General features: G+C 29.4%; 1 protein-coding gene across 4 annotated transcripts; it reads right to left on the reverse strand.

Annotated features, from left to right (window-relative positions):
• Nucleotides 1–3,163: 3,163 nt before the first annotated feature.
• On the reverse strand, nt 3,164–25,895 carry LOC139094104 (very long chain fatty acid elongase AAEL008004). 4 transcript variants are annotated; one of them, XM_070645033.1, is made up of 11 exons: nt 25,599–25,895; nt 13,691–13,756; nt 11,823–11,905; nt 11,448–11,555; nt 10,824–10,904; nt 8,487–8,570; nt 5,586–5,642; nt 5,143–5,221; nt 4,904–5,067; nt 4,689–4,841; nt 3,164–4,032 (listed from the first exon to the last, which is right to left on the reverse strand). In XM_070645033.1, the coding sequence occupies exons 2-11, from the start codon at nt 13,746–13,748 to the stop codon at nt 3,781–3,783; spliced, it is 1,119 nt and encodes a 372-aa protein (XP_070501134.1). In that variant the 5' UTR covers nt 13,749–13,756; nt 25,599–25,895; the 3' UTR covers nt 3,164–3,780. The 4 variants fall into 4 exon arrangements, with proteins under 4 accessions (XP_070501134.1, XP_070501125.1, XP_070501151.1 ...); XM_070645024.1 differs by lacking the exon at nt 25,599–25,895 and adding an exon at nt 20,378–20,731; XM_070645050.1 differs by lacking the exons at nt 8,487–8,570; nt 25,599–25,895 and adding an exon at nt 20,378–20,726.
• Between the last annotated feature and the right edge of the window lie 96 nt (nt 25,896–25,991).

Below are 25,991 nucleotides of genomic sequence, written 5' to 3' on the forward strand. Positions count from 1 at the left end.
ATTTCGCTATTAAAGATGGGCAAGATTTTCAGATTTTTTTCGACGAGTTTAATGCTACGCGCAGCTCATGTCTACTGTATATGTTGCATTTCGACGAGTTTTTTTCAAAACAGAATCCGTTAACGGTGAAACAGGTGAATATGTTGCAGAAGTTGAGGATTTTTCAATAACCGATTTTCGATTTTTGAAATTTGTGCTTCAATTTATTGGAAATTAGAACTGTACAAATGTTTGAAATTGTAAGGTTTTCAACTAAAATTCAAATTTTTGAAAACCGTTAGAATTTTTTTGAGCAAAAATGAGTGAAATTTAAATTTTTAAAATTCGTTAAAATTTGATTGTAAAATTCAAATTTATAAAATCCGTTAAATTTTGAATTTGTATTTTTCAAACTAACCTAATTAATACAAACCTGTAATCCGTTCATATCTGTAAAATCTTAATAAAAAATCTGAAACAAAACATATCAAGTAAAGTCACAAAGAAAAATAACACCAAATATCAATTTTTTTCATTCTATTTTTTTAGCATTTTTATTTCAAAACGTTACAATTTGATTTACAGTACAATGCTCAAAGCGATGAATTAGTTCTTTTTTTTATACTCATGTTAAAGCAAAAAAATTATATAAAAATTTACACATAATATCTCTATATTTATAAAATTCCAATCATTTTCATTGATTTTTAAAGATTCTTCATAAAAGCAAAATAATAAAATTAAAAAAAGGGACAATTAAGGTTGGACGAGGATGAGAATTCACAAAAAGATCTCGATGTTAATACCATAAATGCATAGTTCTATGAGTATATCCTTTACAGGCTTGCTTGAGTACACAAGAGATTCTCTATGCATTTAATTGCCATAATACTTTTTCTAAATGCAAATCATACAGATCCAGGAATATTCAAGGGTAGCAAGACAATATCAATCAGTTAAATTAGCTATTGCACTTTCTCACATCCAAAAGCAATCAATTAACGTATAGGAAATAATAAGCGTCTCTCATCCCAACCTCAATTAAGGAATATAATAATAAGATAGTCACAGGGATTGGAAATTTTGGGGCATTTGTTGCTAGGAAACCGATCAGTAAGTTTGGTGGGCATAATGACATATAATGAACACTTTAATGGTCTTTGTTAGGGCTTTTGTGCTTGAGGAATGGTGTTAACCTCAAAATTGATAGCTTATCCTCTTATTAAACATAAAATATCATTGAATAACCGGAACTATCATTGTTAGGGCGATTTATCGTCATTATCTGGTGTGATTACATGCTTTGGAGGATATAAGACATCCATCTCAATGAATCACAACAGATAATTACAAAAAAATCACAGGAATTAACCTAAAAACTAATTAAGTCCTCTAAATACGAATTATTTACATAAAATAACATACTTAAAGTTAATAAGACTATGAAAAAAATAAGTAAATATGATTCCGGAATTTAAGGTTGATGTCGGGTAAGGTAAATTAAATTTACATTTAACTAGAGTAACTTTGTGATGTTTATCAACAAACAGGTGACGTTTTCACATACAATAATCATTCCAGACGATCAAAAAGAAATCCAATAAGACGTAACAAAAGTGAACATATCACGTAATTGTTATTTTTTTGCAAAAATGCCCAAAACACGACACAAAAGAAACATTCGATAGCGAGGCAAAAGAAAGGGAAAAGCCATAAAGGAATGTGGATTTTTTTTTAAAAAAAAAACTACACAAAATACTGTGTCAATCATTAAAAGTGGTCAAATTGAGTTTAAATATACCGAGTGACACAAGTAAAGAAGGATCCGCAACGGAGAGGTCTGTTAAAGCTCTTTTAATGACACCATATGACAATATGACCATAACACCATGTGACCATATGATCATAACACTATATGTCACAAATAGGTCCGATAAAGCTCTTTAAAGACACTATATGAGCATTACACCATGTGACCATACAACTATGTCACCATGACACCATGTGACAGTCATACGACAACCAAATAGACGCAACTTTCATATTGATGTCAATAAATAAGCTCTAGGGAAGTCTATGAAGCTCCGTGACGGAACTTTCTTCATTTGTGTCGCTCGGGTCAACAATTAAAATTCGTTAAAATAAGATCATAAGAAACTTGTTTGCATATATCAAAAAGAAAGGAAAGAAACTAATAAATGAACTCTTTTTTTTTTGTTTACATGATTCACATAGTACTTAATTCCATTTCATTTTTTTTAATGTTAATAATTTGTTTTTACATTCGCTTTGAAGCTTTGCTTAATTCATTAACTTGATAACTTTGGATTCAATTATTGATGTTTTGTTCTCGGTTATTAATCTGTAGTTTTTTTCTTATTCGAGAAAATTAAAATAATTAAACTTTTTTTTTGTTTGCCTTCATTTAAATTTATCATAAGAAGTGGAGGAGGGTTAAAATCATCATCAGAAAAGCCTTACATGTCGCATAAATATGATAGTTTCATACATCATCTTATACTTGAGGAGAATAATGAATGAGATTTTGTGTTTTTTTTTTGTTCAATGAAGCATTTACTCTATATGTGTGAAGGAATTCTTCACCAATTCAAGTAGAAAAAAATTTGTTTTTTTGTTGATTGACGTCGCACAAAAAATTGTTACTTGATTAAATATATGCAAATATGCAATAAATGTTGAATTTAATGACACTTAGATGAAATAAATTGATGGAAAAATTACAAAATATTTTGTATTAGCTTATTGTAATCAGGGCTTTAATTCCATTGAATTATATTCTTGGAAAAAATCCGTTAAAATTTGAATTTGAAAAGAAATTGTATGGCTTTCAATTTCTAGAGGCATTCATGTGGTTTTCGTTGTTAAAATGTCGTTAAATTTGAATTTATGTGGTTTTCTCACAAGCTCAGAAATTGTAAGGTTTTGGAATTGTAAAGTTTTCAAGCTTTATTTGGAATTACAAAGTTTTCAAATTTCATTTGGAATTGTATGGTTTTAAAAATTAATTAGATATTTCAAATTCAAAGTTGAAACCCTTCAAATTTTTCATTTGGAATTGTAAGGTTCTCAAAATAAATCTTCAGTTGAAGTTTAGTTGAACAGTTTAAAACCATACACATTTTTGTTTGGAATTGCATGGTTTTTCAACATTAATTTGCACTTTCAGACTCAAAACCGTACAAATTTTTCATTTTGGAATTGTAAAGTTTTCAAAAAAAATCAATTTTTGTTTGAATTTTTAACGAACTTTTCAAAACCGTACAAATTTTTCGAACAACCTAACATTTATAAAGTTCAACTCAACAATCTTCAACGCCTGATTATTAACTAATATTACATCATTTTATAATTTAATAAACTTTTAAAAATCAAGTAACAATTTTTTCCTCATCTCAACTCAACAACATTTGAATAATTAAATATTTTCATTCTTTTATAAGATTCATTCGGTACTTAAAATATTTTCATCTTCTTTCATAATTTCATTAATGTACAAAAACGGTTAATAGTCATCATCTTTCATCATTTTAAAGTACACAAACAATCCAAAATATAAAATTAAAAGGAGCTGCATTCAATAGTTTATTATGTATATAATTATCATTTTTTAAGTTTTCACGCAGATTTCAGTTCATGTAACTTTTTTATGACTTAATCTCTAAGATTGCATTCCTCTTAATTTTCCTTTCGTTCATTTCTATGGCCTAACTTTTAAAGTTTTTTTCTCATTTTTTTGTTTATCTCTAACAGTTAAACTTCAAAAGTATAAAAAAATTAACTTTATTGCTCAGCAGTGACTTTTCTTTGCGTTAATGACATATTCGTTGTTATATCCTCACTTTTTACATAGTAATCTGAAACACTACATCCATTTACAGCACCATTTGTTGTTCCATTTTGATGCTTTTGTTCTGTCGTCTCTGTTTTACAGACTCCATTACAGTGACCATTTGTAATCGTGTCACCGTCATGTTTCTTCGATGTTATTGTACCATTGGAATAGCCATTCGATTGTGTTTTCCCTGATTTGAGCTGTGAAGTAAAATATTCATTTTTATTGCACAGTAATGGAAGCTTAATGTTATTCTAATTGCATGTTTATGTTTCAACATTATCTTGGAATGTCGGGGTTCTTAATGCTTAAATGTTTTATGCAAATTGACGACGATTCTTTGAAACCACTTTCAGATACTGTCATTTATATCTTGGATTTACAATTAAATGTAATTAAGCTAATAACTTGCATGAAAGATTAGCAAAATAATTCTTAAAGTCAAATCGATGATTATAGGAATTTAAACCTCCAGGTCAATCATTTAACACAAAGCGGCACATCATGACGACGACGTTGGAGACGCATTTGTCACGTCATCGTCATAATGTGTCGCTCGGGAGCTGATTTGAAGGTTTTCTACTTGATAATCTTTATCACAGTGATGTCTAACTTTTTTGTGCCACAGCCATGACTGAAACCGCAGTACATGCCATGACCAAAACCGTTTACGACGTGCATCCAGTGTACCGCAACACAGAGTTTGGAAAACACTTTATTAGAACGTTCACTTATGATGTTCAGATTAGTTTAGAACTTACAGGAACTCTGTTGCAATCTAACTCACTCATTGAAATTTGAAACTTCCTCTACATGTCAAAACATTTTAAAATTTTAAATTAAGTTAGATACTCACTTTTCTATAATTGTAAGATTGTCTGTAGAATTCTTTGAATAAGAAGAAGAACATGATTGCATGTGCGCCTATCCACCAAACGAAAACTTTTGGATAATTACAGTCGACGAAAAGGAGTTGGAAAGCATGAACCATGATGAGAATAAATTGTACCTGTCAAAAATAAAGGAAATTAAGTCAATATACAGGAACATAATAAATGTCAGCATACATACCATTTGAAGGGCAGTGAGATACTTTTTCCACCATAAATACTTTTGATACTGTGGACCCATTGCTGTCAGTAAGTAATATGTGTACATAATAATGTGTACAAATGTATTCAGCAAGCCAAAGAATGTACTGTGACCGCCTGGAGTGAATTTTACACCGAACCATACTGTAAATTGTTTTAAATAGAGGAACATATAAGTAATCGCATTAAATATAATTTATTTTATCATCACAAACATACCAGACATAGGCATAACGCCGTGATGGATAACATGAAGTGTCGACACTTGACTTGTCTTTTTGCGCAGCACAAAGAATAGCTAGCAGGTGAACAGGTGATAAAATTTTATATATGATTTATTACTTACATAGTCATGTTAAGTGAAAAATTAGCAAGATGCTATTATTTATGATTAAGGAAGGCTGAAGTTGAGTGATGATTGTGGATTCATTTATAGATTGCAAAAAAATCAATTTTAACGGAAATATCAAATTTGAAAAATTGATGTGTAAAAATTGAGCTTTAGTTTCCGTTAAAGTTCAATTTTTACACATGAAATTTTTAAATTTGAAATTTCCGGTAAAATTCAATTTTTCCAAATTTAAAAGTTTTAGACAAGTTCAAGATCCAGTAAATATGACAATTCTCACTCAACTTCGTCCACGAACATTAATGATACTTACAGTGTCGAAGAATTCAGTAAATTTTGAAAAGTAATACCACCAACATGCGTGACACATCTTAATGGTATAAATATTAAAGTGAATAATTGCAGGAAGAAACAAAATAAGAAAAGAAATTTCTATTAGATGTCATAAATTTACAAAAAATTATTTTAAAATAGTTCACTAAATATAAATAATAAAAAGTTATTAGCTTTTCGTGAAAAGCAACAAAATTTTTTTTAAAGGAATTACACACAAATGTGATGTATAAAACAAAAAAATTAGATAGAATTGCAAAAAAGTGTTTAGCATGCTGCGAAAAAAACAACACAAAAAAATACAAACAGAAAATTTTGACGGTGGCGTTTTAAAATGTTGATTCTGCACGTGTCTAAATGTTTTGAGCATATTTTAATATAAAATTTTTCATTTACATTTTATGAGGAAGGAATCATGCGATACTATCAGAGGTTTTGTGTCTAGAAATTGGCACTCAAGCAAGCAATCCAGAAATGAATATCATAACTGGAATTAAGCATTGCTTAGTGCCAAATTTAAGGCTGTTTTCTCGTTATTCTTTAATGGATGTTCTAGGATTTAGTTAGCGTTATTAAGATTATATCCTGATGATACTCTAGAGCATTTAATAAAGAATAATGAGAATCCGCCCCTTTCTTGATCTTCTTACATTGATACGTTGCTATAATGGTGCCGAGACGACAGCATACTTAGAACCCAGAGTTCGAGGTTGACTCGGATTTTGTCCGGAGTCAAGTCGACTTCAAACTCTGTTAGAAATAACTCCAATAGATTAATTTGGTCGTTTTTGGCAATTGACTGCTACTTGGTTCTAAAAGTGCCGTCTCTGCATCTTGATGGTAACATATTAATGTGTCCCGATCGGGTATGACACTAAACCTCCAACTACTTTGCTAAAAATATCATTTCACTACACAATACTCTAACAGGCATAAGACCGCTTTTAGGTACCGAAGTTGTATTTCTGTACCATAAAAGCATGCTCTTTGTCTGTTAGGGAAATCTAATAATACAGAAGTACTGACACTCAATACAGGATTTTCATGACATTTTCCATGAAAATGAAAAATGACCGAATTTCCATCTGTTGCTTCAAGTGCCAATAATTGACTGTATTACAGAATAATACATAGAAATGTTTTCTTTTTATCAAAAAACTGCGATCTCTCGGAAATTAAGCTAATTTTTTGTTAAGGTGTTAAATATTCGAGAAATTTTTGTCAGAAGTTAATGCTATCATATATGATTTGCGTGGAGATTTCATGAGAAAATCATGGACTAATGAATAAATCAGGAGGGAAATTTTGAGGTGTGAATTATTAAAATTGGACTTAAAAACAAGTCAATAAAAGCCACATTTGGACAAAATTAATAAAAGAGTAGAAAAATTTACATGATGATTGACACGTGCTGTAATAGGAATGGTGATGTATTCATCAAGATAACACACGTGAAAGAGATTTGGACATTTTAAGGGATATTCAGGTTTTATTAACATTATTGGAATGTAACTTGAATATCTTGTTTCAAGACTTTAATAGAAAGTCAGGAACATTTCGACAAAATGTGTATTAAAATAACGGATTTCGAAAATTCAAAATATTCTTCATGATTTCAATAATTTTTAAATTTTAGAAAACCGTTAAATTTTCAACGGTTTTAATTTAAATTTTCTTAATCTTTTAAGCAATTTATCTTGTTAAATTTTTTGAAGAAGAGAATTTTAATGAGAAAAAGTGTTTTCAACAAAAATTAAATGCGTGACAAACTCAACGGTTTTTTGAAATTTGAAAATTATTAGAGCTTTGAAATGATTTTTGAAAATTTTAATAGCACTAATTTTCTAATTAATAAGACAAATCTCTTTTACAGATTCCCTAATCAGCACAAACATTGTTAATTGCACAAATCACTTAACAAAAGCACAATCTGACATAAATTTCCCATTGATTATTATAGTTAATTTGCTTTAAGCTTAAACTAAAATAATACAAAAAATTACAAAAGTCCTCGTGTTATGATCGAGGGACTTAAGCGCATTTTTGTCCCAGCGATCAGTAATTGAAATGTCACTTCCAGACCTCAAAAACAAGATCCAGTAGGATTCTGGTCACTTCCTTTGCACGAGATCCAGTAGGATCCAGTTTACTTCCTAGCCCACAAAACAAGATCTGGTAATCTAGGTCACTTCCAGAACTTTCGGGTAAGATCCAGGAAGAATTCCAGTAAGATCCAGATCACTTCCAGACCTAAAAACAAAGATCCATTCCAGGTCACTTTTATCCAGTAAGAAGGTCACTCAATTTGACAACATTTAAATCTAATCTAATTAATAAGACAAATCTCTTGATCTACATGCGATTCCCTAATCAGCACAAGCACATAATAACACCATGTAATGTGCACAAATCACTGCATAACAAATAGCACAATCTGACATAAATTTCCCAAAGGTGGGATTATTATAGTTAATTTGCTTCAAGCTTAAACTAAATGATAATACAAAAAAGGTATGGATATTAAAAGCCATGATAATGATGATGAATAAAAGCCATGATAATGTAAGTTAGTACGGAACTTGTTTAAAAAATATGATTATGAAATTAAAATAATATGTAGAGTAACTAGCCAACATACATAAACAGATTAAAAGCTATCACACATAACATAGCGTAACATACAAAAGTCATTAAGCCGAAAAAATTCATCAATGAATTTAATTATTTACATAAAAAAATTAACAACAAAAACAAAATTTAGTCTCTTGTGATACACAACATTATGGATAGACTTGATGTACTTTAGGTAAATTTTTTCGTTATTTACAAACAAATAACAACACAAAAAAATATAATTGATGATTTAGAATTAAAATATTACCCTTAGTGTGCTAGGGTGATTGCTATAATCAACTGGCTGACATCGGAAATTATAATGACCTGTTAACCAACCGGATATTCCGATCTGTAAGTAACATGATTTAAAAGAAATAGTTTTGTTTATTGTAAATTGTTTTTTTAAATCTTTTTTGTCAATATGGAATACTCTTGTGCAAATAGAGTTCCATAAAGATTGAGCCTTTGACTTGTATAGATAGATAGGTGATAATAATATTGCTGGTCACACAACTCAACTCGTCATCATGAAGCTGAGTCATTATTGGAGATTTTCGTTTTCGGCATCTTAAATTAATATTTACCAATTTTATGGATGAGAATTCAATTTTTTTAGTAAGTTTAAGGGGTAAATGAAATTTGTTTAAGATAAGTGACTGAAAATTCTGTAGCAAAAATTGAAGGATTTTTTGTGTGAATTAATTGAAGTGGCTAGCATTGAGCTCAATTAGGCAAGAACTCATTCATTGATTGAGAATGTTAAAAAAATGAACATTTCAAGAATCTGTTACACTCTAAGATTTGAGTATAAAAAACTTTTGAAAAGCTTTGGAATTTTTATCTGTTGTATTGTTTTTAAATCTGTTGTATGGTTCTAGAACATTTTAGTCGTAGAAGATGTAACGTTTTTAAAATGTGAGTGTTGAAAAACATTTGAAAAACAAGTTTTGAAGTGTCCAATTTTAACTGTTGTATGGTTTTTAATCTCTCATAGTGTTTTAGAACAATGGGTTACTAAAACTGTTGTATTGCTCTAAGATATAAAATATAAACGACGTTGCAAAACTTCGAAGCATTCAAATTTTTTTAAGCTGTTGTATGGTTTTGAAGCACAAATGAATTGCTGTTGAATGTTTTAGAAACAATTGAAGTGTTCAAGTTAAAAATTTAAACAAAAGCCCGTTATGATCCTTGAATCTTACAAAAATAATCCAGTAGTCAATATCTCATCAATTTCAATTCCCTTTCAAGTCAGTCGTAACTCACTTTGTAAGCATTTTAATTTATTTGATCTACGACCAATTTGTTAATTTATCACTTTTAAATGCCTTATTGTGTTAATATAATACCTTCTTATTTTATAAAATAAAAAAAAATAATAAAATTAAATTAAATAATTTTCACATCTCGCTAGAAGTCACATGCTTCTTTCATTCACACACAGCCATTCACAAATCAATAATATATAAGACTCCCCGTCATGTGGATAAAACACATTGCAATGACATTATCGTTGTTTTAATGACTAAAATTACGAGACTAATAGAGAAATAGAAGCGAAGAAAATAATGTACAGTAGCTAGAAAGGTTGATGATCTGATTAAAAATAGTATTAATTATGAATTATGCTAGAAAAGAATTTTCCTTTTTACATACAACATAGAAAGTAGAAAAACTTTTTTTTTGTGTATACAGAATATTAAACAGGAAGGAAAATGTCACGCAATCGAATATCCCATGTATGCTTAAGTTTAAAATTTTGTGTTTTAGTTCTAAAAATATGGAATATTGTAAAGTAAATAAGGCGTTAAGTTTACACTATTTGATAGTGTTTCTAGTTTTAGATTTATACCTATATATATAAAATTTAGAGTATTAATGCATTTTCAGAATTATACTTGTCAACCTTCCTTAAAATATATACACCAGTATTGGGTGTGTATGTGTTAATTAATTTGCAATATATTATATAGAGATCCATTTGAGAGTGCGCAGAAAATTCTCACATGATCACATGAGTATTTAAAATTGTATCACGACATGATATGCTCGCGGAATCACTGACTTTTTAATTTACAATTTAATCATTCTGTTCTGTTCGGTTTAATTGATGTACTTGCTCTTGACTTAATTCAATCAATTTACTTTACGTGCTTCAATTAAGAATTTTAAATTTAATTTTTGAATCAATTTTTTTGGTTTTTTTCGTTGCAGCTCTTCTGGATGTGTATTTTCTGTTATTTTATGCTTAATATTAATTTTTAAAGTTTCATTTCTGTGGTTGCTATAATTTTAGCACTAACTTGCTATAATTTTAGGGCAAAATTGCTATAATTCTAGAACTTTATTTGCTTTCATTTTGGTATAAATTTGCTATAATTTTAGCACAATTTGCTATAATTTTCAAATTCAAAAATTATTTTTCCGTTAAAATTTATTTAAAATTCATTACAAATTCAATCAGATTCCTAACATGATTGAAAGAATTTTATGTTCCTTTATATACATAAAAGTATAAAATTGCAATAAAACATGACTATAAATACGACAATCCAAAAGAGCATAAATTGTTAATTTTGACTATATATAAACTCAAACTTACTCTCATTGCACTGCCTGTTGTGGAGTGATCAACTGGTTGACATCGAAAATTGTATTCACCCCACCAACCACCCCTCAAACACTAAATTAAAAATGAATCCTAAGCTCATTATATTCTTCAATATAAATGTATATAAATAATAATAACAAAAATAATAATATTGTGACTGAACGGCATCAATGTGTTATAAAATTAGAACCAATTTTTATCGAGTCGCTTTTTATAGAGCAAATAGAAATAAAATAAACTCATCCACTTCTCACATAAAAAGACAAATAATCAGCTTGAAAATTAAGTATTATTTGCCGATAGAACTCAAAGCATTCACTGCAAAAAAAGTATAAAATCTAGTTAAAAGCACATACTATATTATTATCGATAAAATCTAGTTCTTTATGATGATAAAAACACAACTCAGCTTAACATTAACCTTGTAGAATGAAAGGAAAAAAGACTCGTACGAATGAGTTATGGCACTGTATATGAACAGTAAGAGTTTTTTCGTCGACTTTAATTCTTCTTCTTGATCGTCATTTCTTGATGAAAACGAATAATGATCAAGGAAGAAAGAAGCACACACTTGCGGATATATTTTTCTTGTAGACTACTTTATGATCAACTTACCTCGTAAAATAACCACGTACTAAATAAAACTTGAAATAAATTATATGCTACTAGCGTATTTTTCAGCTGGAATGGTTTTCTATTTTCCATAAGACGGGGACCTAGAACCTGTAATAGATGGGATGATTCATTAGTTGATTGTGTATTAAGCTACCAGCAATATTCAAATTTTAAGGTTTCAACAGCTTTTAAAAATTTAAATTTTTAACGGTTGTTCAAAATTTGAATTTGAACTTTACATTTTAATAGCTGGTTTCCCTTTATAAAAATTCAAATTTTACAGTAACGGACTTTTTCAAGCAAATCACGCAAAGTTGAACATGTTCATCCTTGCTATTTTCAATATCAACTCAAAATAAGCAAAAAAGTACATACCTTTACAATATAAACATAACCTAAGCAAATTCCTAGTGTATGGAATGGTGATGACATTAGTGGCCAGTCTTTGGTGCGTGGATCTGAAAGAAATATTAATTAATGAATAAATTAATGTGCAATACATTATCATGATCAATTGGTAGCTATTACATGTTCAAGGTTACACAAAGAGTGTCATTACTAAATAATTTGACATATATTTTATTTTGCATAATTGCACTTGACTTCAATGGAGTCCATTGAATGCAAAAATAGAGAATTGCATAAGATTATTACTGCAACTTTTTTTTTATTCACTTACATCTAATTCGTAGGCAGGTCTCAATCTCTTGAGAGTGAATAATTGCATTAATAATAATTATAGAAATATTTTAGGTCAATTATGTGCTTATTAATAATTTTTTTTTCTAGCCATTCATAAAAAGCTAATTTAATGGAAATTATAAAGCTTATTGTATACAATTAAATTATTTCTCACTGATATAGGCATTAGTTCTGTCGGCACTTTACATTTATTTTGAATTTTTTATTTCTTCTCATTAATTTCATTGTTGTTTGTTTATTTATTGATTGACTGACTCGTGAAAGATCAATCAAACTTTATTGAATTTTTCATTAAGATCGAAAATGGATGGAAGGAAGCTTTGATGGATTAACAGAAAAGTTCTAGATTATAACGATATTTTCAACTCATGTGTGGGTGAATCGAAAACATGCTGAATAATTCTTTAGTTGCTATCATGAAGTGATTCAGAATTTATGTGCCTTTGAATTTTTAATCTGAATGGGGAATTCTGAATCAGTTTTTAAAATAATTATGAAGTTATTTAATCTTAATTTTCTCTCGACATTGTAATAAATTTGAGGAATCAGAAGTTTGTCTTCTAAAATTCAACGACTTTTTCAAAATTAATGAAATTTTCGAAGTTCAAAATTCAAGCAGTTTGTCAATTTTAGCGTTTATAACAGTTTATAAGTTCAACATTCAAACGGCATTCTAAATTTTAAATTTAACATTTTTTTGAAGTTCAAAATTCTAGCAGATTTTCAAATTCAAATTTAACGACTTTTTGAAGTTCAAAATTCTAGCAGATTTTCAAATTAAATTTAACGTCTTTTTGAAGTTCAAAATTCTAACAGATTTTCAAATTCAAATTTAACGACTCTTTGAAGTTCAAAATTTTCACGAATTAATTCAATTTGAAAAGCACTCAACGGTTATCTATTGCAAATTCAATTGCCTAAAATCTTGAACGTGATAATAACTTTGAATCTAATAATAATAAAATCTCATGACTTAAAAATTACAAAGCTATAACTCTGTTAACGATTTAAAGCATGAATGCTCATAAAAACATGTTGAAATGTTAGCCCTTAAAGTAAAGTGTTCAACATAATCAAGATTATATAACACATTAATCATAAAGAGATGTTAATTTATTCAAAACCGTACAAATTAGATCAAGTCGTTTAGGAATTTTTAATGGAATTATCACGGTTCTCAGTGTGTTTATTTAAACACTATTTTCAACAAATCAATCAAAATTTCCGAAATTAATTAATTTAAATGAAATTATAAGGGCGAAAATTTATGAAAGGAACAGACGACAACAACAACAACAAAATGTTGAGACATTAAAGCGTAAAATTAACTTGAAATTGGTAAAAGTATTCAATGGAAGTAAGTGATCGTGAAAAAGAAAGGTGGGAAAGAGAAGCAATTACTTGTAAGTTGTGAAGGTCATGAATCTTTATATAAAATAAAGTTAACACACATTTTTTGCTGCATTATAAAATTTTTATGTGCGTCCATTCAGTTCTTTTATGGATTTTTCATTTAACATCAGTTTAAAGATGATACTTACCGCCATATTTATCCAAATAGTGATGCAAACTGTCAATATATTTCATTATTAAGGCCATTTCTTTATCTGAAAAAGGAATGAATAAAAAGAGAAGTTGTATTAAAATGTTGTTGGAACTGAAGTAATCTACAAATTGCAATGACTTTTTTATATATAAAACCGAGCGACACAAGTGAAGAAAGGTCCGTCACGTGGCTGACACATGGAAGCCACTTCCATTTGATGTCAATAAAAGAGCTATAGCCGTAAACTTTAAAAGCTCCACGGCTGAGCTTTCTTCACCTGTGCTGCTCGGTTGACGCTCCTTTTTCTCTCTCACCACACGACACACATGTGAAGCAACAAGTTTGCAGACATCAATAAAAATTACCTTATTAATACAATAAAATTACTTAATAAGTTTATTTGCCCGATATTATTTACAGAATTTCAATGTGAAATTGGCTATAGAAATACCATCTGTGTCAATACCGTAGTGCGCAGTTATGAAAGTATGGTTTCATTCACATTTTGCAAGAGAGAAGCTAAAGAAGTCATTACAATGTTTATGTTCGTGCGGAAGAATAGAATCGTTTCCTGAAACTCCTTTCGCTGACTTTAACAGACGTATTTTCCCAACTTGACCGCAAAATTATTAATCACATGACTAATGTAAATTATAAAGCATGTAATCATATACACTAGATTGATATAAGTCCCGTTCGAATCTGATACAAACTGACATGGTCAGAATAATGCAATTTCCTGGATCTTCATCATCTATGCGTGAGACTTACATATTTATATTCTCATTAAATCTGACATAAAGAAGAAATTACAAGAAATATTACATGATAGGCATGGAATTCCCTCTACAAAACTTCATTTACTCAGTTTCTTATTGCTGTTCTTAATTCCCATTTCACATTCAATAAAACTTGATCGATAATCATGTTTTCTGCATCTTGGTGGTTCTGATGCTTCTAGAATCATCATTAGAGAAACTAGGAAGGAATTTTCATACATTGAATAAGGTCATGTAATAAAGAACTAGATAATAGAGTTGGTGATGAAACTAATAGCTAGCTTAAGAAATCCGACTGTGTTCCTTAGAATTTAAAGGAATTTGACGTTCGTTTAATTCATCAAATACTTCAACAAATTTAAGTAGTTTCTGGACAACTTACAAACTCATTACATGAATTCACATCTTCGTGCTGAATACTAACAAAAGATCGATAATATGACAAGTAATTGTGTCCAGGAAGGCTTATTTTTAAAAAACAACAATTAATTCAGATTGTAAACAAAGATTTGTTTTTTTTGAACTTTGACTTTTTTGAAAGCTTTTTTAACGAAGAAAATTGATCTTCAAAGTTGCTATGATCTAATTAAAGTTTTGATTGTGAACAATATTTATATATGTGGTCATACAGACAAACTTCGCCCCAAAATCGCCCCAAACAAAACTAACACTATCACAATTTTCCATTGTTCTCCGTGTAAAATACACATAATAGTGTTGGTAATTTTCAAAAATTTAACGGTCACTTTTTCGTATGACCACATATATATATATATATTGGTAACGAAATTAATTGCTATTGGAGTTGAGTCCTGACTTGTCGTAAATACTTCGTGGTACTCGATACTCAATAAATTGACTTCGAACTCAGTGTGACTTTGGTGATGCCCGAGGTAAAAGCATATAAGCGGAAATCATAAAATAAACAATCAAGCTTTGTCATATTACAGAGAACGGACCTAAGTCTTTAAAGCCAACCACAAAAATACACAAAATTATAAAAGAAACGAAACAGCATTCAACACAAAAGATCCCCAAACACAAAATTCGGAATTCCAGTCAAAACAGAAGAGAGAAGAGAAGAAAAAAAAACTTTCAATTTCATTCACTGCGCTACTTTTTGTTATTTCTTTCAAGTTACAGCATTGCCGCCTCAAATTATCAAACAAAGAAAAAGAAATGAAATGAAATATTTCAAATTCTTATACAACATTGCATCAAATTCCTTAAAAATTTCCCTTTCACACTCCGGTAATCATGTAAAATTATTGTTACTGTTACAGTTTGCCATCAAAAAATATCCGTGAATTAAAATATATCATAAATAATTTAGCGCTTATTCACCCAAATGAAGACAAATGGTGCAAAAAAGACCTTGAACTAAAAAAACACTTTCCTTATTTCGCAATATTTCTTTTACCAATTGTTGGATTTACTTTTTCTTTAACAAAATACGTTTTCATTTCATTTCATTTCTCTCTGTTTGGCAGTGGCAGTTACATCAGAGAGCTTTTTAAACAATTTTTTTACTTCTTTTCTTACCGAAAATTATAATTAATGTTTGGTAAAAAAAAATGTGTTGCTACTTCTCATTAAATTGCTCTCTTTTACTTACTTATTCTCATCCACAAATTGTATCAGATACGTTTTGTTATATAGTTATCGGGGATTTCCCATTATATATGAAGCTAAAGAAGTCAAAATTGGTTATTTTGTTGCATTCATAAATTAGATTTGGGGAGCTAAACCTACCATAAAGTCATATTAGGGATCGTGAAAATAGCATTTTCAGACTTTCCCCTTAAACAACCTAAGCATGAACCATTTTTTTGACTCTGCAACAAAATTAGATACCGCTCCCGATCTTACCCCCTTAGCGTAACGTTATTTCCGAACGCTCCCTAATGGTTAATATACCCCACCCACTAAACAAATCAGATTTTTTTAAAACCAAGATCCAGTTTTAAGGAAGTAGAAAAGCAATGCAAAAGACTTATAAAACCCCATTTAAAGGTATTAAGAGCGTAAAATTAAGAGGATATAAATATAAGAATTGGTCATGACCGCTTAAATGCGTTACTAAAGTAATTGGCCTCCCTTCGAAGTAATCGCTTCATTGATTCGAAATTGATATGGTCATTCTCGAAGGTTGTGGGTGCAAATCTTGTCATTTTCAGATTTGTGTCTTTTATGAGGTTTACATATTTCAGGGTACTCTTCAGGGTTTCAAGAAGTCTCGATTCAAACAAATTCTCGTTCGCTTTTTAGGGGGGTCTACGAATTTGTAACAGATTAACCAAAAAAATTTTTTTGTTAGGAAATTTTGTAACGAGGGGGATCTAGAAATTCGTTTTTTTTCGTAACGTAATAAGTGAACGGCCCCTTAACAAATCTCAAGATTTATTCCGGGGTGTCTTAATCTCAGGATCGAGGGCCCTACATATTCCCACGTTTTGTCATCAAAACGACTATCCTCCTAGCGATCGATTTTTTTGTGCTGATCTACCGACTATATTGACAATATTGTGCTAATCGCAATCAGGAGCATGATATATAGGATTATTTTACGAATGGGATATTGATAGAACGGAACTGAATGTCCATAGCAAATCGAAACGAGATCATTAATTCTTTAGAAACCTAGTTATGAATATTAAATTCTTGATCCTACATCATTGAGTCAATGTGAAATGCCTTACTAATTGTTCCTAATTATGGCTTATTATATGAACAAAACTGATTAAATCCAAGCATGCTGTTACTGCATCTAAAGATTGCAACTACCTAATTTACCAGATATATTTAATTACCTTACAAATTACAAATAAAATTTCCCAAAACTACGTAAAAATACCCCCTCTGTCATGCTTGACGGTCTATTGCACTAGTACACACTTTTATATTGCGGTTTAAAATTTCAATGAATGAATTAAGCTTCTCTTCTCCAACATAACAAGATGATCATCTCATTAAATGCATTTTTGTGAAATATTTTTTTTACGCATCTGATATGAAGTAGGCAGGCTGGCTGGTTATGATGTTATTGAGAAGAAATGTCCGAAAGAAACAACAGAAAATGAAATTCGTATATGAAAAAATTATGCAAGAAGAGAAGAAAGAAATCAATTTCAAAAGTCATAAAAAGGCAAAAAAGGCCTGTGTAACTCTAATATTATGTATAACTTTTGGAACTTAAATCCTCATCTTACCCCACGTGTCTTCTTTTCGTATATTATTTGAATTAAATTGATGATAAATAAAAGAAAAGAGCTTCGACCTTCGATTGAGATGGCCCGGACACAATCTCGTGTTATCATAAATGACAGAGCATTGATGCTTCCTCATACTTAAGAAAAATTCATCTTTTGTTTACTTTACATACCTAATTAATATTATAGGTATTATATATCAATGTCATAATCATGTTATGTACTTTGATGATAATTGTTAAGTCACGATGACTGTGTTGGAATTATCTAGGCATAAAATTTCATTCTAAGGTTCTGTTTTACAATAAAATTGCTGTTTTGTTATCTGTAATCTTATTATTTATATTAGCATCAATTCTACAGTCGTTTGATGGGAAAAAGTTAAAAGTTATTTGAAGGTTCACTGAAGATGCTCGTGATAATCGTTGAATAAAATTAATTTTGTTGTGAAATGTTCTTGCTGTATTATGAAATTGATTTCAAAAGGATGGTTTTGGTGTCTTTTGAGTTTCGCGTTGGGTCATTGAATGTTGACTTTGGCTTATTTAAATAGTATAAAAATCGAGTCAAGGTGACTTGGTGGTGGAATGATTTAGTATTTCGGTACCTAATTCAGTTGTCCTTATTCGAATCATATGTTATGAAGAAAGCTGCTACGAAAGGTAGTAAACCATTTGGTATTGAAAATTGGAAAGCAGGATACAACGATAGAGTCAGTTTCAGGCGACATCTGAGGGAGTCCATGTATCACAATTGATCTGTGAGGAAACGATCCTCATTCAGTGGTTCGGATTCCACTGTATACTGTAGTTCTAGATTTTGAGTGGGAGATTTGGACGATCCTCACTCAATAAACTATCAATAGCCTAGAAATGCCACAACGCAAAATCAAAATGCTTGAAAACCATACAAATGCAATTTTGAAATTGAACTATAACGGTTATTTGGAAAGCTTGTCAAATTGAACTTTGTTAATTGATAGCTTATTGTGAATTTAACGTAGGGAATTCCTCAACAATTGTCAGTTGGTTCTACATTTCATGAAAAACAAATAAATGAAACCAGATACATCATATGTGTATCCAATTATTTAAAATATTAAATATTGACATTTTAATAAGTAAATTTTATCTTAAAATTCTCAATGATTCAGCACTGTATTCATAATTAATGATAAGTTTACTATAGAAATAATGTAAATATGATAATTTTGTAGCTGAATAACTGTCTCCTGCTTAATACACTTAGCTTTTTAAAAAGTGTTGATGATTAATTCGGAAATAAATGGAAAAATTATACATTTTATGTTTATCAAGTAGTTTAATCCAATGACATAAAACATCTTGTTCATCACTGAAAGTTTTGTTAGCTGATGCTCGTGTAAAAAGTAATAAAATTTTCATTTTTAAACAAAACTACGAAGAATATTGCATGTCAACACTATTAATTTATCGTTATTTAATCATAAAGATCACATAAATTCCATGTTAATCAGGCCAGTTGCTGTAACAGCTTGAACTTTTCGAATGAAAGACATTCAATCCTCAGACACGTTTTTCTATTTTTCTTTTAGAAAAGTCTTATGGACATTATCAAGTTCAAGTTGTGTCGTACACGTGTTGAGTCGGAACTAGATAATTTTATTCTAATTTAAATACTGCAAGGATGATGGCGAAATCAAAAATTCAGACACGAAATTTCCAAGTAAAAGATCGCATAAAAGAAAAGAGTAAATTATTTGGTCAACAGCTTATAAAACAAGGCACGATCAAGGCGAGGACAATTTGGGGTCGTTACTGAATGAGACTTAATTAGCATTGAATGAGTTTAAGGACATTCTTGTGATTTTGACATTCAGAATTCGTTGCAAAAGTATTTGAAATTTATGCTATAAAATTTGCTATAAAAATTCAAATTTATTTTGACGGTTAAATTTTTGAATTCTTTCGTTAAATTTTTGAATTTTTTTTGACCATTAGAATTGGTTCAATTTTTGAATTTTTTTTGACCATTAGAATTGGTTCAATTTTTGAATATTTGTCGACTGTTAGAATTTTTGAAAATTTTAAAATTCAACAAGTGTCACCACATTGAATCAGACAGTCGATTGCAGTCTCATCAAACAAATATCACAACTACATTCAGGTTTACATGATTTGAAGACGATCGACGCATTTTGAAAGTATTAATTAATTGGCCTTTTAGGTTTTTCTTTTATTATTTGCATTGATTTACCAACACACAGTTTTCTGGCACTTGCACACATATTTTCAGTCTTTTTTTTCTTCTCTTTAATTTCGGACATTCCGTTTCACGTTTATTACTATTGCTATTATTGTTTTTTTAAAAGTTTTTCTTCATCGAACTTTTTTTTTCATTTCTTCATATTTTTTTGAAACTTGAATAAATTGACAGAGACAATAAGCATTAAAAAGAGTTGGAATACCATTATCGCTTTTTAATATATAATAAACTAACTTTCACACAAGTATATTGTCACTCGCACGCATAAATATTAACTTTTTCTCTCCACTTCTTCATTCCTTAAAAAATTAAACTTTTGCTTCACATTTATCGCTTATTTTTGGTAAGTAAACAGACATAATTCCTTGCAATGACTTTCAATTCGTAGCTTTTTCATCATATACAATGATATAAATTTATATTAAATAATAAAAAAATTAAAATAATTACATTTTTATAAGTCGCGGCAGGATGGCTGAGCGGCAAAATTTTATTCCTTAATTGTGCTTTATTTTTGTAAAATAAATTCTAAAAAATCCACACGAAAAATAATAAAAATATTTTTAATTATTTATGCCAGTTAGCTGAACGCTGGATGTTTATAATATTTTCTTATGAGAAATATAATAATATATACAGCAGGCAGGTACTTTGCAGGGGGAGAAATTCAACTTCACTTTACAAAATCCAACACCAGACTGAATATAATTTTTCGCGTTTTTGTTAAATATCATATGTTGATTTGGTCGGTGTGAGCTTACACAGATTACGTCACGAGAAAAAAAAAAGCAAAGCGACTTTACTCAGAGACTATGATGCGGACGAGAGTAAGAGAGGAGACCAGTGGATGCACGCACATTTGCAACAAACACACAGCCTGAATTGGATAAATAAATTATTTTAATCACATCTATTAAACGCTAATGGATGTGAGCAATTAAACATAAGAATCAATGACTTAGGGACATATAGATTGTTATGTCTTAAAGATTTCTCATTCCATGACTTAAAGTCATTACTGATAAACAATAAAAAAATGAGATTTCTCATTGGACGCGGCAAAAAAGTGAGTAACAGGGAGTGAAAAGAAAGAAAGTATTAACTGATTGCGCTCTCGAAACACTTTGTGTAACCAACACAGCCTTAAATAATGTAAATGAAATAATAATAAAAATTATTATATAATCGATAAAATTCATCAAGTTCCTTTGGCATAGAAATTAACTATCATCAAATATATCATAGAATCTTCAATTTGGCATGAATGTCGTCGATCTTGTAAAACAGTTGAGGGTGAATTTATCAGCATGCAAAAATATTCAGCCATAAAATTAGCTATGCTTGAGCACCTGATCGAATTTTTGAGTCTCTAAAGTGTTCGATTAGCTCCAATCTATCTCTAGTCGTATTACCGGTTACTGTGAAGTAAATAAAAGAAGAAAATAGTTGCTGGGCTGTAAGTAGCTCAATTTTAACGCATTTTCTACTGATTGACATAAACTTGAATTTCTTTCTTTTTTTGGGTGTAATGAAATGATCATTTTTTTTAGTTCCGGAATGGAAATGACATTTCAAAAATAGGATTCATAAAAAATTTACGAGAAAATTATTTAAGGAACAAAAATTCTGATATTTTTATTATAAATCGATCGAAAATCAACTCATTTATTTTTATTGATTGAGTGAAAGGACATGGAAATTATTTTTGGGCTATTGTGTGTAGATGTTTGTATAGTAGATTTTATTAATTGATTAGGGGTTAGTCATTCTGTCCGAAAATAAATATTTCAATTTATTATTTTTAGAAAAATGACGAATGGAAATAGAAATCAGACGATAAACTTTGAACTTTAGAATGATTTATCAGGTTCAAATTTTGTCAAGCTGCAAGCGAATGTAAATTTTAATAAAATTTCGTTAATTTTGAACTTTTTTGAACTTGAAGAATATTTTACTGAATTCAAATTTTAATTAGCCGTTAACTTTGATCTTGAAGAATATTTTACCAAATTCAAATTTTAAAAAGCCGTTAATTTTGAACTTTAGAAATATTTTACAAATTTAAACTTTAAAAAGCCGTTAATTTTGAAATTTTGTTTTTGAAAACTGATAATTTTGAATTTTCGAAATGCTTTATAAGTTTAAATTTTAAAAATTCGTTAATTTTGAACTTTCTTGACCTTTAGGAATATTTCATTAATTAACATTTTAACATCAAAAATAATAAAACATGTTTTTATAATTACATTGTAGAATATCTGTAAGCCAGAAGCTATAATCATCCTTTACATAAAAATGATTTTGACATTTCGACTTCCTTTTTATCAGAGCGTCAATGTTTTCATGCCTTTCTCAAAGCCAATCCAAGACATTTTCCGAAAGAAACATCTCCACATAAATTCTGTGTAGTTCATAAATAATTATCCACTCATGTTTGTGTGTAGGATGAAGAAAAATCTCAATTGTTGTGTTTTCTGTGTTTATGCAAATTCCCTGGCAAAATTCACATTTTAAATATTTTAAGAAGATCATTGCGCATTTCCCATTTTTTTCTTGAAAGAGCACTCATGCTTCTAAAAAGTATTGTGCTTCAATGTACATTTATTTTTGGACATTTGTTGACATAGATAAGGAAGTTAATAGATATAATAAGAGACAGAGGTGGAAGTAGAATTTCTTTTGTATTTTCACACTAAATTAATTGCAAGTTCAAAATCCGTTAAAATTTAAACTTTGAACTCAAAGTTCAAATTTTGAATTTCTAAAAACCGTTACATTTTTAAAATTTTTGTTTTGCATCCAAATCCAACTATGGATGAACAAGTTACCATTTAAAGTAATTGCAGCAATTTTCTTCAATAAATACGCGCTAATCATGTGTGCTATAAATGTGCATTAAAGAATAAATTGTAAATAATTAACTGCATGCTGTAAACTAGTCTCATTAGAGACCCACTGCCCGATTGATTGTCAGCTTATAGGCCATGATTAATGCTTTTATCTCCGACAGCACCGTTTTAACGGTTTCTAATCGCACGGACATGGTATGTTAAAGGGTTTTGCTCATTAAACTATATTTAAATGGATTTCCAATCAAATCGCATGGTCTTTTGAACATTAAATAGTCGATTAATTAAAAATATATAATTAAAGACATAATAATTATTGAATCATGAAAATAATATTATGAAAAAATTTTGTTAAACAATAAAGTAAAGTATTTCAACATTTGCATACTACAGCTTATTATTATATACTATATTTAATTAAATTAGTTTGTTTTCTGTTTGTTTTTTTTTTTGTGTGTCAGTTAAAATTACTTACAAAATATTTCGAATTGCACATCATAAAATAAATAAATTAATCACATGATTATAATTCATATCGTGTACACCAATTCGAGTTACTGTAGAATGCATTTGGTACGCATTCGACTTTCAAAAAAAAAAATAATAATGGCAACAAGCTTTAACACGATGAACTTCACTTTTCATCATTTTTGGTCTTTTTATCCATGTATTGATATTAATGAAAATATATGTCCCTTGTCCGAAAACACACTGCGTATCCATTTATGACAATGTACATCTTGATTTTTTCTGGCCTTTAAGCACACCTTCAAAAAAAACTATATTCATTCAGCACTCATCGTTATATCGATTACATAAATTTATTCCACACGTAAAAACTATTCGGCATATTTAACAAATATTTCTCTCTTTCTCTATGTCTCTCACTCACTCACTCTCTCTATTCATTGTTTGATTGCTGATAGGAAGTACTTCTTCATGCCTTTTTGTTTAACTGTTTTATATCACATCATTTTTCCTTTTTTGTCGTATAATCAAATAATGTGTTGATAATTATACTTATAATATACGCTATTCTGTGAGTCTTCACTTTAGATGAATCACACACATATACTCTCTTTTTCAGTTATGACAAATGTTGCTGTACGTTCATAGACAAAAGGAAAAATTTGGAAATGATAAGTAGGCGTTTTGATGATGGACAGAGCGCATTCTTATTTAATACATTGTATTACTTTTTGAGAGGTTTAGGGAAAGAATGAAATGAATTAACTGATACGACATGGCCTGAACAAGATTAGAAAAGGATCAACGATTTTTCAAAATTCAAACGAAATTTGTTTTTAACGACTTTCCAAAATTCAAATTAAATTCATTTTTACCCAAATTCCAAAATTTAAAGGAAATTCATTTTTAACGACTCTCTAAAATTCAAATAAATTGACCTGAACTTTTCAAAGGATTTCTGAACGAATGAACTGAAATAAAATGAACAATTTTGAATGAATTTTTCATTGAACCAAACTTAGATGAAGTGTTACTGAATGATTTTAAAAACTGAGTTGAATTGAATTTAAAAGATTACAGAACGTAAGTTCAAAAACTTAAAAATTAGTGGAAATTTATGTCAGTATTATTTGAATGAATCGAGATCTGAATCAGCCCCTATCTTACATGCATTTTGAACGTTATTAGTCAGTGTGACAACATATGGTCGTGTCACGACACACATGTTGTCAACCACTGTTACAGATCTACACTTTACAACGAAGATTCATGCACACCAGCTATATCATCATCTAATAAAATGTGTAACACATACACGCGCCTCTCATTATCAACTAGTCAAAACAAACGCCTCAACATTTTCTCCAAAATTACGCTAAGAACAACACACAATGTGATTGATCAATAAAAGTATAAAAAATGCGCGTGTAAGAGGGAGAAAAAAGTAAGTCATGAGGTAGTCTAATTATGCGGTATCTGCAATTTAATGTAAATTATTTTAAAAGATAGAAGCATTAATGCTTGTTATCAGCGAAAAAGTATTTAAAATACATGATTTAGGGAGTATTTCTATGTGCATGAGTCATTTACTAGACATCGTGACGCCAAATTGATGGAAAAAATGGATCAATATTTTAATAAACTAAAACTTTAAGTAGCTGAATAGTAATTTCATTTTTCCTGTGAAAACAGCACAACTTCTGTTAATGACATATGATTGGTAACAAAAATTTAGTGATTATAGGGGTCATTCGAGTAATAAACGTCATAAAGTTTGCGATTGTCAACTAAAGTAATACAGTAAAATATGTTGAGTAAATCAAAAAAACTAATGAATTTTTATATTGATAAGTACGATTACTCATGCACATTTTTAAGTAAACGAAACGAGCGAATAAAGTGGTGTAAATATGTGAAGAGTAAACATTTTCGAGTCGAGCATTTAAATGTGCATGAAAAATATGAAGAGGAAAGGAATGAAAAAAAAAATCGAATGGAAATGCGATGAAGAAAACTAGCAGAAAAAGGGCAACACCTTATCGTGAATCGTATGATAAATTGGAATGAAGAAGCAGCACAAAAAGTGCAACAGAACAATATTTATTTATCTTCCCATTCGCTGTTGCTTTTCGTCTCATTTTCTTGTCTTTCTTTTTTGTATTACATAAACTTGTTATCATCATGTGCGAGAGAGGCTTGTATAGAAAGATTTTTTTTTCAAGGATAGTCGAAAATCAATATAAATGTAGCACAGCACACACATTTTAACCGCTTTGAGAGAAAAAAAGATCCCTTAAAGAAATTTTCACCATAATTTAATACACTATTTTAATAAAATCACGTCATTGACTCACCAAAGATATTTTATGTTTCACCCGGCTAGTATAAATGTATATTATTTTAAATAACACGAATAAATCTTATATAAGTTTTATTTGAAAATTTCAATTTTCAGATTTTTCTGATCTATATTTTTTTTTTCGGCGTTCTGTATTAAATTTCTGTTAATTCCCGAAGATACGACTAATATCACCGTTCACAAACAGAATATTAACCAATACACACCGTTATCAACGCTTTAAGTCTTTCAAATCAACTGTTTCATAATTTAATAATTTTCACTGAAAAAAAAATTTTTCAATAAATTTTTCTCCGAGTTAAATCCGCGAATAAGGAAAATATATGAGAGTATGATTGTGCATTATTTACACGGACATGTCCAAGCAGGGGGTGCATTTTTTGTGAAA

The sequence above is a fragment of the Chironomus tepperi genome, unplaced genomic scaffold (genome assembly GCF_022539635.2).
Source record: "Chironomus tepperi strain 1889 unplaced genomic scaffold, CSIRO-AGI_Ctep_v1 contig_33, whole genome shotgun sequence".
NCBI classification, from domain to species: domain Eukaryota; kingdom Metazoa; phylum Arthropoda; class Insecta; order Diptera; family Chironomidae; genus Chironomus; species Chironomus tepperi.